At 33.7% G+C, this 14,766-nt stretch overlaps 1 protein-coding gene across 2 annotated transcripts in view; it reads right to left on the bottom strand.

Moving 5' to 3' along the window:
* LOC128228373 (TBC1 domain family member 1-like) overlaps positions 1-14,486 on the bottom strand; it is a 52,577-nt gene extending 38,091 nt beyond the window's left edge. Inside the window, exons 1-2 of one of the 2 annotated variants that reach the window (XM_052939663.1) lie at positions 14,409-14,486; positions 10,721-11,310 (exon numbers count right to left, since the gene is read on the bottom strand). In XM_052939663.1, coding sequence (XP_052795623.1) covers positions 10,721-11,302 — 582 coding nt within the window. In that variant the 5' untranslated portion in view covers positions 11,303-11,310; positions 14,409-14,486. Of the gene's footprint in view, positions 1-5; positions 1,165-1,521; positions 1,538-10,720; positions 11,311-14,408 lie in introns of those variants that run through there. The other variant, XM_052939662.1, reaches the window with a different exon arrangement.
* Between the last annotated feature and the right edge of the window lie 280 nt (positions 14,487-14,766).

Here is a 14,766-nt window from a genome sequence, read left to right as displayed (position 1 = left end):
CTTACCACATCGGACACTTCAGCATCACTATCTATAATATGTTGTTGGTGGTTGAGGATCTCTTGCCTAGACATCATGGGGAGGGGCATGGACATTCTCTTAGCCTCATTCTTGATCAGGGTTTGCTCTCTTAACCCAGGATATGAAGTCTGTCGACATGCAGCAGATCTACACCCAAATGCGGGTATTCCGCCATGTCTTGTATCAGTATTGTCATATGGGCTATCGTCAGACTGACATGTGCCATCAAAGTCTGGCTTTTCCTGCATTTGGGAGCCTAACAAAACACCCAGCGAACTCCTTTGCATGGCACGACCTCGGTTCACTGTCAGACTATCATGATTTCTAAGCTGTACTTTAGTAGCTATAAAGCTATTTTGCCTCATTAAGTTATCATATTTCATATTTCTGGTAACTAAATCTGTATCTATTTGATCAGGTCTTCCAGCAGTAAGCTCTTGATTGCCCACAATTTCATTGCCATTAAAGTCTTCTGCAGTGCTCTGCTGCCATTCGCTTATTCCCTCCTCGGACAATGGGAGGAGCAAACTTGCGCGGCTGCTGCTTATATTTTTACCTGATTTGATGAGCATTTCACTAAAATCTGACATACTATTTTCTCGACTGTATAACTGCGGAATACTGTCAGTCGATGATTCCAACTCGTGTTTCTCGCCATGAACATTTTTCCAGCATGAAAACATTGCCGCCCTTTCAGCCTCTGGTAAGTTCACCATGCTGCTACTGCGTCGAAACTGGCTAGGTTCTTGTATTGGTTCCTTAGATTTTTTGCGCTCACCAAAGTAAAAGGAAACTGGTCTTTCACAGACAGCCTTCCTGTGAGCTCGCACAGTAACATTCGTCTCTAATTCCATCTTTGTTTATATTAATCAATCAGTTATATGATATTTAAACATATAATATATATATTTGTAAAGAAATTCATACATAGGCAGATTTCACATAATTGAGACGTAATATAGGAAGTACGAAACTGTGTTACTTATTTCTGAGTGCTATCTCAAATCACATCATGTTAGTATTTCCGATTAAGCAGTGATATATTGTTCAACGTAAACAAAGGCTTTGTCACTCCACTATTGTGTTCAACCATGAAAATTTCCTGATCATCTTCAGAATGTAAGAGTGCGTCTTCCCTTGAAGCTGAACAAAAAACAATTAAGTTAACTTTAAGAAATCCAAACGAAACTTATTCCTTGATTTTTACAATCCTCGCATCCCAATTATCACTAACTTTCAAATTTTCGATCTTATATATTTTTTCAGTGCATTGCTTTGTACAGAAGTTACAGAACAGGACTTTTTTTGAATACTTCCTGAATATTATTTACTAAAGTTAAAATATTAATTTCCTTAAAAGAATTTATACAAATCACGTTGAATGTACATGTAATTGTTTACATTACAGAGTAAAATGTACATGTAATTGTTTACATTACAGAGTAAAATGTACATGTTATTGTTTACATTATACAGTAAAATGTACAAGTAAATCTTTACATTAATTTAAGCCAAATAAAAAATAAAACAAAACTTCATTTAATTTATAACATCATCAACAAAGAGTCAACAATGCAATGCCTACATAAATTTCAGAGCGGACTTAATAATCTTTGTGTTTGAGACATTCTTTTGTTTCATCTGAGAGCTAAACCACAAAGTGGTGTCACTTTAACCTGAAGGTCAAGAGCCACTGTTGTCCTCTAGAGGTCTCTGCAACACTAGGAGTACTAACATGAGCTGTCAAATAGACAGCGCACTCGACTATTCCGCACTCGACTATTCCGCCGCTTTTCAGTGTAAGGATTGAAAAGTTTTGGCGAAACATGGATCACTGTAAACTTAGATTAGATTTCAATGCAATACATGATGTATTTGCTGATATATTATCATAAATGTGGTTACATGCAAAATTTAAACCAGAATTTCTAAGTCCAATAATAAAGGGTCATTATTTGCAAAATACAGTTATCTAACTTGGATATTCAAGTAGGTTGGGCTGTTGAGTACCATTGTATAAAGTCTCAATGCAATACATAAAGTAGTTGCTGAGATATTTACCTATGTGCACTAACATGCAAAACTTTAACCATAATTTCTAAGTCGCATAATAAAGGGGCAAAAATTATATAATATGCAAGATAAAGTTATCTTTCCTGATTAATTAAGAAGGTTAAATGGTTGGGAGCCTTGAAGATTCAATGCAATACATGATGTATTTTTAAAAAGGGCCATAATTTGAATTAAATGCAAACTAGAGATATCTTACTTGGTTATTTAAGTAGATTGGATGGTTGAGTACCGTTATATAAAGTCTCAATGCAATACATCAAGTAGTTGCTGAGATATTAACCTATGTGTGCATACATGCAGAACCTTAACCAGAATTTCTAAGTCAAATAATAAAGGCCCATCATTTGCATTATATTCCAAAAAGTGTTATCTTACTTCATTAAATTAGTAGGTTAGATAGTTGGGAATACATATCTATTTTTTTTAGTTTCAATGAAATACATGATGTATTTGCTGAGATATTGACTTAAATGTGGTTCCATGCAAAACCTTAACCAGAATTTTTAAGTCGAATAATAAAGGGCAATTATTTGCATTAAATGCAAACTGGAGTTATCTAACTTGGTTAATTAAGTAGGTTGGATGGTTGAGTACCATTGTCTAAAGTCTTAATGCAATAGATCAAGTAGTTGCTGAGAAATTAACCTATGTGTGCTTACATGCAAAACCTTTACCAGAATTTCTAGTCAAATAATAAAGGCCCATTATTTGCATTAAATGCTAACTAGAGTTATCTAACTTCATTAATTTAGTAGGTTAGATAGTTGGGAATACATATCTAAAGTTTCAATGCAATACATGATGTATTTACTGAGATAATGACTTAAAGTTACTTACATAAAACCTTAACCAAGGTGTGACACCGACACCGACGCTTGGGTGAGTAGTATAGCTCTCCATATTCTTCGAATAGTCGAGCTAAAAACTAGAGATTCAGAGTCCTTAAACCAGTAAATAAGATTCAACACGTTGTACCAAACAATATCAATTTTGTGTTTTTGATAATTATCTTTTTTTATTGCAGTTGTAACATCTGGTGTCCAGTCTTTTTAATTTTTACCTGCGATTTCTAACTATAAAGGGGAGCAAAAACGACTTCTAGGTTGAAATATGTGGTCAGATTGGTATGTGAGTTTGACAACACACGCTTTAAAAAAATTAGCCTAAAAGTCAAGTACCTTTACTGAAATAGCCATAATTTCATGAGTTTAAATTATATTGTTTACACAAATTATACACCATTGAAACAGAAAATTGATCTACTTTCTATTGATATAAAATTTGATCCGTTACATTATAAGAGTCAGAAAGTTTTACATGTGTTAAACATGCCCATGTTTGTGTGATTTGAATTGTTGATATTTGGACAAAAATTTGACTTTCGTCTTTTGGGGAATTCACCATTTTTTGCCAGAAAATTTCATAAGTTTCAATTTCTGGCAAAACTGCAGTGTAACAGAATAACAAGACATAGCTTGAGGGATCATTGTACCTTTCGACTGTTTTTTGTTGGCAGCTAGTAATACTTTCAACTGTTTTTTGTTGGCAGTAATACTATCTTCTTCCGTGGAAATGAATACTTTCTTCAATGTCAATTTTTTGCAAGACAGTAATTGTCAGCTTATGGAACTTTTTTTAATTAATATTTTTATTAAAATAAAAGCATGTTTTTACGAGTATAATATAAATAGAGGTAACACTTTGAAACTTAAGTTTCAAGTTCCTACATCAAAATGATGCTTATTTCTTCAAACGAAATGTGCCATTTTTTTCAATATCAAATTGGTTCCTTCCTTGGAATGTTGCTGAATTCTTCTATCATAATGGAAATGCACTGTTTTCTTCTTCTTTACAAAGAAGGTAATTATGTCGATTTTTATAGCCAGCCATAAGTTGCTGTTTTACCACCAATAGACTCTCTTTTATCCGCCTCTAAACTCTAAAAAAAAAAGTTTTGTGAATAATATTTTGTATCATTTAAAAGAAATTGTCCAACCTTTCCAAGAATATCTTGCTTAAAATTTGCTTAAATGACATTTTAAATAATAAAGTGATGGTTGTTTGAATTATGGTACTTGGGATTTTTGTCCCATACCATGCCGTTTAAAATTACCTATGAGCGCATTGAATAATATCAACACTAACGATAAGAATCAACAACAACAAAATATTCAGACCGACTATTGATGAAGTTGAATCAATTCTAATCCCCAAGGTAACATCTTGAAAACAAGAACACCTCAAACTGAAGCTGACACCTGTCAGTTTTATTTCATTAAGGTTGTACAGTTAGCGCACTGCTTTTCACTGAGGCGACAAGCGTTCAATACCTGGTGTGAGTTTGGCTGGTGATCACCACAGCAGTCAAGAGCCTTTTCTTTGGGTTCTACGTTTCCCCCACAACACAAGACCACACTCTCACTAAACATTGTGTAAAAGAGACTGGCAATGTTAAATTAACATGCTATATATACACACTTCATGGCTTCCAAAACGGACACACATTGTAAGGAAGCGGAAAACTGCTGCGAAACAACATAGACACAGAGTTCGATAGATCAACATTGGTGATGAAATTGATCAATTGAAACTTTTGAAGGAGATTAACACAGTGTTCGAAATTCGCAGTCGCCTGAAATTTCAGCTGGGGCTACCGATTTTCCACAGAAACTAGCCCGACCGGGCTACCGTTTTTTCCTTATGTGATTTAAAAAAACAACCTGCCAATTAAATGCGGTACGCATGGTGTTTTTTATACGCAAAGCATTATTATTCAAGAATGCGTCCTTCAAGGCGACTGGAGCGACTAAGTCGCCTTGACAACGGTGAAGTCGGATTCGCCGAAATTTACGATGATAAAAAAGCTATTTGCTCTGCTTTTCAGGGCTCAAGCCATGTGCTCAATGTTTGTTTATTTGATCGATGAATATAAACACATGTCAAAATTAATTAAGGCCCGAAGTAATTATCGATCAGTTTCTAACCAGTAACTGTGTCTATTAGCAGCAGTCAAACTCTATGACGTCATTAACTCCGCCCATTATGTAAATTAACGGATAAAGTTGGCAGTTTTCGACAACAACGATGGCTATGAAAATCAACAATGCTAAAATAGCAATATCAACATTGATATTTTATTTATTTAATTTAAATATATTTTATTTATTAGCTAAAATAAAAAGAAAGATATTTAAGTTTTTAATGCGAACAGAACATAATCATTCTACAAAAGTTGTTTTAAATGCGGAGGAAACAGGTGCCCGCTTACTTCCTGACACATTCAATCAAAGTGAAAGGAGAACTGTCAAATTTAGTTAACTCGTTGTCTGTGTACAGTACAGTAAGGTTCTGTTTTATACCTTTGAATAGCTTTGCCATTAATTTTTAAAGAACAATTATAGGAATATTGGCAATATAAACATCGATATATTTTTGTTGTTACTTCTGAAACTTGAAAGTGAAACTGAAAGTTGAAAAGAGAAAAATGTCATTGCACAATCGCTGGTGCATATGGGATTTGACAAGGATGCATTGGATAACAGAACTTATAGTACATGCATAACTCTTTCCATTAAATAAATGATATGTTCAGAAAATATTTTTCTCTTTTTTTCTCGTATTACCTTTTTGAAAACTTTATTAGTTACTGAACTTTTGATGACAACACTAATATATGTATGATAATAATTTATTATTGACGCATTGTTCAGATTGGGGAGAATTTATTGAAACTGTATGAGTGTGCTTGATTAGATGATAAGAATCGTTGCGGGATCGTATTTAAACTTCCAAAAATTATTGCGAACGAGTGATACTTTTAAGTGTTTAAGTTTGGGCTAGTGAAATTGGTTTCGGGCTAGTAAAATTTCCTAACTGGTAGCCCGAATGGGCTAGTGGATTCAACGCCGAATTTCGTACACTGTTAACACAGCTGAAAATGACAGCTAGTTGACATAAACATGCCGCTAATTGACAGGTAAGTGTGTGAAATAATAACATGACTTGCAAGGTGTTTCGAAAAAACATTCCATGCTTTTTAAACCGGAAACCATTCTGCGCTATATTTAACACAAGGAAAGCCAGCTGAGACTGTGTGTGGGCCAACAATATTTTTGGGTTTCTTTTTTTAATCATGTAAAATGATGTATTATCGGCCACATACTAGCATGTATATGATTGACAATTCCTGGCTTGTTTTTAGAAGATACTGTATATATTGCTAATTTTGGGACAATCTGGTGTCTAGTCCCTTTAAAAAAAGCCTTAAAAAGAAAAAAAGAGCTATAGAAGTATAAGTCTTTGTCGTAACTACATTTATATTATTCAACAGCTCATTTTGGAAAAACCATTACAAGGAATACTAATTTCTATTTTCCTATTACGCTCAAATCAGTACAAAGCACTACTATATTAAACTCAATCACTGAGAACATTGTATATTTCTCCAATGAAGAATTTAATCAAATATTACGGGTTCTGTTTCAACAAGATTGTTTCACTGGAGTCCATATCAGTGGTCATCTAATTAATTAACAAAAAGTTGGGAATTTGATATAGACAGGATTGTAAAATTTGAATCAGAAAGCAATGTGAAATGGAAATCTACCAATACTTGGAATTGAAATCTGTAATAAGAAAACATTCTATAACATAATAATGTTACAGAATGTTTTCTTATTCCAGATTTCAATTCATTACGAATCTTGAATCACAAAGCAATCGATATGGCATGTGACGCAAAGGAAATTCTCACATCTATACAAATTGAAACAAACACATATTTGTATATCTCTGCATATTCCTGGTAATTGCTTCAATAGCAGAGCAATTATTTTCACAAAATGTTAGTGCTTTTTTGCTTTCGTGACAGACCTGGGAAAATGTGATAACTAATTAAGAACAGGTTGACTATAACCAAGGCCTAAAAAAAAATATTGTTTGGTTAGGGTTACATCCTTTTCAAAAATAGGTAGGGTAGGTAGGCTTTTTTTTTTTTTTTTTTTTTTTTTTTTTTATTAGGCTTTATATAAGAATATCATTTTCATCATTGGAGAATGGTGTTAAAGCTATCTTCTGTACAAGCGTTTAAGGTTTAAACTACATATTGAAAAGCAAAAAGAAATTATTTTTTTTTTATTTTTTTTTTTTAGTTTTTTCATTTTTTTTTTCAAACTGACTATAAAAACGGTAGGGTCGGCGCCTATTCCGTAGGTAGGGTTGGGTAACCCGAACCAAATGTATTTTTTTTTTAGGCCCAATAATAACTAATTGGCTCATTGCTGACTTTCTCTTACACCGACAACGCCAAATTCTATCCCTGACCCAAGAGAACACAGCAAAGCACAAAAAGAAATGTTTGTTTCGGGTAACTGAACCCTACCTAATAAAAGGTCTTTTAATCCACCATTTACACATCTTTTTAACAAACATAAACTATCATTAATATTTGACAGAATTACAAAAGCTCCATAACAACAGTATTATATGAGTGATATTTACAAGAAATAGCGCTATTTGCAAGAAAATGATCTTGACAAAGTATATTTGAAAAAAAAACCCACTCTACCTAACCTACCTAGTAATTTTGGGGACGAAACCATATTAAGGCCTTAGACAAGTAACAGTTTTCAATCGCCAATAGGAAAAAGAATAAACATTTCAAAATACTGAAAATGCAAGACTTGAAAATTCTGTATGGTGGTTGATAACTACAATTTCATGTTGGAAGTTTTTTGGGGTTGAAAAGGCGAAACATGCCACGCTTATGTTTGTAAAAGATAACCTAAATATGCATTTTTATTCCTCGACTTGTTTTTTAATGCTCTGACAAACAGGCCTAAATTTCACGAAACATCCTTATAGCAGGATAAGGTCCCCTAAAATAAAAAATTGTTTGACTTGGGTTACATCCTTATCAAAAACATGTAGGGTTGGTAACTTGGTAGGCTTTTATATTTTCATTTTATTTTTGATTCAGCTTTATGTAAGAACGTTCTTGTCAAAATTAACTGACTATAAAAACGGCAGGGTCGGCGCCTAGTTTGTAGGTAGGTTTAAGTTACCCGAACCAAATGTATTTTGTTTTAAGCCTTAAAGCTGCACTCTCACAGATTTACTGTTTTGACATTTAAATTTTTTTTTGTCACAGAATCAGCTGATTTTTGCATCAATGCCTTCAATTTAGTCATGCATTATAACTCACAATAGAACGGAACTCAATTGTTTGAAAAAATGCCTAAAATTGATTTTTTCTTATAAAGCTTTTGTTATGCTTTTAGCCATAAAACAATCAATTTCTGAACATAAATATAAAAAAGGATCTGATATTTTGACAGCAGACTTATATCTGAGTTTCCACACATTTACACAAATTTGGCTCATTCCAAGTCATAAATAAAAAAAGCTGTCCAAACAAACATTATGTGAGAGTGCAGCTTTAAGCTAAACTCACTATCTTTGTTTGGGTGTTATTTCTTTAATTTTCTCATTTAAAAGTGTTTTAAGACTTTAACAGGAAGTTATTTCAAAGGTAATCATGATTTTAACTACTCTTTGTTACGGAAAATCAAGAATAACCAAGCCATTTGTCTAATTGCAAAAAGAGACTTTACAAGAAACTCTAAATGAAAATTGAGATTAAATTACTTTCACTTTAACAATTAATCATTATTACATCAGGAATAATAACATTAAAAGCCAATTTTAGCTCCAGCTTAATTGCCTTATAAAAGATTAAATTAGGGAAGAAGTGACATAAACATTACAGTTCTTAAGTCATTTCTTAACGTAAGTCAATTTCCTAAGATTTTTGAAGCCATATTAAAAGAAAAGTATAAGTGTTTTTTTTTAACATAAAAGTTTGTTTATTCAATAAAATTAATGTCAATAAGGTATTTGGATATTATTAGGTTATTACATTATATGACCAGTAAGATACTTACGGTAAGAAATTAACTTTAGAGGTAGAAAAAAGCACAAGCCATGCACTGGTAAAATGCTTTCCGTGCTTGCTCAAATTCTGGGTTTTATAAAGCAAGCCTTTTCCAAAAAAAAATGTAATGCAAAGCCAGTGTTCTGCCAAGGACGCGCCCTTGCGCCATTGGCGCGGAAAAAATCGGGATGGCGCAACGAAATACCTGTAGACGGGCCGATCGGCGCGCCCGTTTTTCGAAAAGCCGTTTTGACTTAATGGATTTTTTTTTTAAAAGCCGTTTTGACTTAATCGATTTCTTTTTCAGAACTTTTACAGCATAGCATTCATTCAATAAAACAACGATTTTCATTGGTCCTTATACGTGTAACTATCCAACCGCGAGGGGTAGTATATTTTTTTTACCAAATTCAATGTTATTATCATGGCTGAGAAAAAGAAAACAACTCAAATTAGATGGGGGAGATATAAACAAATTCAATTTCAATGAGGCCCTGGTGCATTAGAGGAATGCAAAACAGAGGAAAATGTTCCTGGCTGGGGAGGGTTATAATTTAGGGATGTGATTTGTCTGCGGATCTAATGGCCCAAAGGACCCCCCCCCCCAAAAAAAAAGTAAATAAATAAAAAGGTTTTTTTTTTTAGCTGATTCAAAAAGTTACTAGTGTGCTTTTGGGCCAGTCTTTCTTCTACGGCAGTGTGCTTTTGACCACAAAAGTGCCCTCCAGCTGCCAGGTCAATCACATCCCTGATAAAGTAACACATTGACATGTAAAACTGTTCTTAACATATATCATTGTGTCTCTTTTGTGCCATGTTTATAGTTTTTTTTCTAAATGTTAAATCAATCTGTCCAATATTTGAGAATACTGATGTCATGTGGATGTTACACCATGTATATAATGGTTAAATAAAACACTTTCATTTAAAAGTTTTCATTTTTCCCCTGGAAAAGGTCATGGCCCTTTACTTTTGAAAATGGCCCCTAATTTTCATGACTGCTGGGCCATTCGGCCCCATCTTTTTCAATCCTTGGCAGAACACTGCAAAGCAGTAGTAAATGAATTTGGCGTTGTTCATCCGAAATACTTATTCCGATGACTGGACTTGTTAGGAAAAGGCTAAAGATGTTGTAGGAATTTAGATCCAGCTTTTTAGAGCAACAGCAAAACAACCGTATGAATAAATAGGAAATGTTAGTTGAGTTGCTGTATAAACATAGGGAAAGCAGTCCATTTACTGCCTGAGATACCATATATTTCCTCAGAGACCTGTCATCACTTCTAATCCAACAGATCAAACATTTCTCACAAACAGATCGTTCACACATGTAATAGCAGAACAAGATGGTCATAAAGGAGTAGAAGCTGTCTTTGCCGATTTTGGTGTAACTGAATTTTACTCCTCTTTCATCAACATGATGGAGAATGTCTGAGTATATTTGTCACCTTTCAAAACAGCACACTTACTGGCCTAATTGAACTTATACAAATTGTTCATGCAAGTAAGAACAGTTTAATACATTGTAGCAACTGAATATTTGCAACATAATTTTTGGGATCCTTATAAATAATAATGTCATGCCAACCTTTTCCAGCATGTATGCAGACTCCATCAAAATATGTTCCATTGACAGTTATTATAGTTTAGGGTTCAATTCATAAAAGCCTACCTTCCAAAAAACAAATCACTTACCACAGTTTCATCATTGGCAAGAAAGACGTGGCACTCAAAATCACTGTACAGGCTGTGTCTCTGCAAGTAGGCGAAACATCGGGGGTCTTGATGAGTCTTCGCAAATCTCGACAACGAGTGCAGGTTATGCTCGAACACCGTCTCAATGGTTTCTGTCCCGTCATAAGCCATCGCCTTCAGGACACCGGTGTGAATCTGAAGTTGAACCTCCTTGAATGTATCCCGACTGCGTTTCACTTCCGCCATGACCCACGGCATAGCTGTCTGGGGATGAAAACGGCGGTCAAGATGTGAACTGCCCAAGTAAATCACAACAAACTTTGGAATATTGTCACAACCATTAGCATCAGCGTTAGATTTTTCTTTCTTCTTTTCACAACCATGTTGATCACCGTCGGTTTCTTCACTAACAGGATTGAGGCAGGTCGGTTTACTAAAACTGCCCCTCTTTATGTCCAAATTGGCTGGTTTTACTTTATGCTGAGCCATATTGGCCTTTGCATCCAAATAGGCGGAGCACAGGTGTACGAGATCGGGAGAGCTACATATCGGGCAGACAGAGGAGACTCCTTCTCCGGACATGACTGAAACTGAGAACGTAATGAGAAATAATAAATAATCATACTTTGAATAACAATTTACATAAAGCCATGTCAATCCTCAAAAGAATTAAGGTAGTAAAATGTTAACAGGAATCATACAATTTTGTAGCTTATCTTAATTGAAAGATAACATTTGCTACAAGAACAAAGTACAGTCTGCTGAGGTTAGCCTTACCAATCTTGTTGTATTCGATGGCAACCAAATAGCTGCATGGATTATTGTTTTGAGCAAATCTGAGAGAGGAACATCTGTTTCTGACAAGATGATTTTTGAGGTATTCATTGTACATGTTCACTTTATATTGTGAGCCATTTCAATTACTGTTAACTGTACCCTACTGACCATGTTTTTTTCATGAATTTTCTTGTCAGAAACATGTAAAAGCTTGAACAACTGAGAATGTTAGCTTCTGAATCCTGAGGCAACATTTTGTCGTCCATGACAACCCAACAGCTGCTAATGTTAAGCCCTAACAATGTTTATTGCCACTTTTAAGGGAATAATGGCGGGCGCCCATTGATAGGGGAAAAACAGTATCGCTTTGGCAAAAAGGAGATACTTAAATTATTAAGATAATGTTCAACTTGTTTTCAAACTTTTTATTCAACAAAACTATTGACATATTCATAAACGCCTCTATATAATAATATATAATGTTACATTTGCTTTATTTTCCGTTTTAAAGCACGAAGCAGTAAAACAAATATGATTCGATGGGTTTTGCAAGGAAGGGTCAGGTTGCCCTAAACACAGGTATTTTCTGTGTGCATTAGTGCTTATTTTTGGTTTTCATAACAAATAAGTAAGCCGTTAATTGTTCAGTTCAGAAGACCAACAAAAATGCTAACTTAATTCCTACATGTACGTCAAGCGCGAAATCTCTCTACAGTATACCATCAGTGTGCATGGTCAAGCTTCCAAATAGCCCACTTGAAGACTTAATGGAAATCTGTCGGTTTCAATCTGCTTAATGGATTTTTGGTTGTCAGACTTCTTCTTAAATAACCTGTCAGGCGATCTCATTGTCTGAGGTATGAGTCTGGCCACTAAAAGAATGTCTCCAAGGATGATGAAAATATCAGTTGCATAATTTTTATGTATCCATAATTCAATTAATTTATTCCGAATGAAAACATAACAGCTACAGATAGATATTTATCTGAACATAATGTGGTTAATTTAATCAGGATCGTAATCTTTCCAATTTCTTAGCAGATTGAAGCATTTTCTGCCATATATTCAAATATTTATTATCAACAGTGCTCTTTGTAAATATTCTGATAACAGATTGTAGAACTGTACAGTATCACCCTCAAATTTAATTTAAAAGTAATAATCAAAATGAACCTTAATTTTCTTTAGGTAATAATCTTTAATAATGTTCAATAAAAACTTTGGGTTCCAATGATGGGAAGTACTTGGTGGAATATTTTGGAATAAACAAATAGATAAATACACCAATCAAAAATCTTTCGAGTATATAATCTGAGATGAGGCTGATATGATTAAAAAGTTTGAACAGTTTGAACAGCTCATTTGAAAACATGTTAATACTAATAAATTTGATGTATCACAAGATTTTCAGTCCAAAGTCTGATACCTCTCTATAGTGTTGTTCGATAACAAATCTAGGTTTGTCAATGTAGTCAGATTACAAATTGATATTATCATTTTCTTGAAAAGTTTCAGATCTTTAAGATGGTTATGTTAATATGTTTATTTGGTAGAGATTTTAACATTAAATGCAATAAAACAATTAATTTTATTTCCATAAAAATATTAAAAATGAAATACAAAGTACAGGTTTAATCGAGCATTGACAATGGATTTCTGTAATTAATGAATAATGATGACTGAATGTCAAACTTAAGTAATTAAAAGATAAATTCAGATTCACTGCCTGCATTAGATGTCTATGTACCCAAACAATTGTTATTGACATATCCCAACATATTGACGTTAACAATATAAAATTTCAATCTTGTAAATGGTTATCTTTTATAATTAAATTCATTATTTGTATTTTATTTCGGTATACATGTTTGTAAGATACAGGCAGTATGAACTTATCTGTTACAATGCTTAAGAAATTCATCATTCAGGGGCCATAACATGTATTGCAGATCATATACAGTTAATCAAGTTATTGTTTGATGGCCTGAAGACTAAGGTGTAGAATTATGTCAATTGCATTTATTCAACATTTTATTAGAAATGACCCAACTTCCTGAAAAACTTAAACCTAATTTTGTAAGTGAATCAAGGGGCATAACTTGTACTAATTATTATATAGATGTGTCCAACTTAATTGTCTGATGGCCCTTGACAACTGTGTCAAGCAAAAGCAAATTGAATAAAATAAAACTTGTGATATGATGATGATTAGAAATCCGATGTGATGAAAAACTTAAATGTCAAACAGGGGCCATAATTTGTATTGAGGATCATATACAGTTGCTTCATTGCCTGATGGTCCTTAACAACTGTTTAAATATCAAGTCAATTGAATAAACCCATTTAACGTTTTTTAAGATATGACTACAAATCCAAACTTGCCAAAATCCTTAATGTAAATTTAAAAGTCAAAATTTGTATATAGGATTAATGAGAGTTGCCAAGAACTCAACTGTCTCTGGCATTGAACAACTGTGAAATATCAAGTCAATTGAATGCACTTTTTTGAGATACAACTAAAAGAAAAATGGCCAACTTGCCTAAAAAAACGGACATAGACGCAGAAGCTAACCCTGGAGCATCTTTACGCTTCAAAAAGTCGAGCTAAAAAGATTCTTGCCAAGCCGCGTATTGACAGAGCAGAGAATATGGAAAAGGAAATAAACAAGGCCGCTTCTCAGATCAGATCACAATGGAATTTGATTAAAAGAAATCAAAACAAACAGAAGCCCTTGTTTATGCACTATTTACAGTGTGCATACAATGTACAGGTACATGTAGTTTGTACTTGCCCTCTGTGAGAGCCTTTAGAAAATCGATTTCTTTGGCAGAAAATCATTGACAATAAAAACAAAAATACACATTAAACAATATAACTTCTATAGATGGTGTTATGCATGCAGTCCCTCACCTTTTTTGCTGCAAAACAAACGAATCTATGAAAAATGCATCACGTTCAGCATATCTTTAACTAATTTGCCACCATGTTGTGACGTCAGAATGTCGTAAACCATTGGTTAATAAAAAAGATAAATGAAGAATAAAAATATTTAAGTAGCACTAAGATTTCAAACATAAATCCTATAAAAGGTCAAAAACAATGTTCTGATGTTTCATTATTTGTGAAAGATTTCTGTAAGCTTTTTGCGACATGTGTACTGTCGTCAAAAAGTCTATCCTAAATTAGTGTACGGTAATCGACCGGCGAAGAGAAAGTAAAATGTCAGGAGACAAAAAACAACGTTGGGTGCCTCTTGAATCAAACCCCG

The sequence above is a fragment of the Mya arenaria genome, chromosome 3 (assembly GCF_026914265.1).
Source record: "Mya arenaria isolate MELC-2E11 chromosome 3, ASM2691426v1".
In the NCBI taxonomy this organism is placed as follows: Eukaryota; Metazoa; Mollusca; class Bivalvia; order Myida; family Myidae; genus Mya; species Mya arenaria.
The sequence above is the reverse complement of the archived record's forward strand: the minus strand, read 5'-3'. Positions and strand labels throughout refer to the sequence as shown.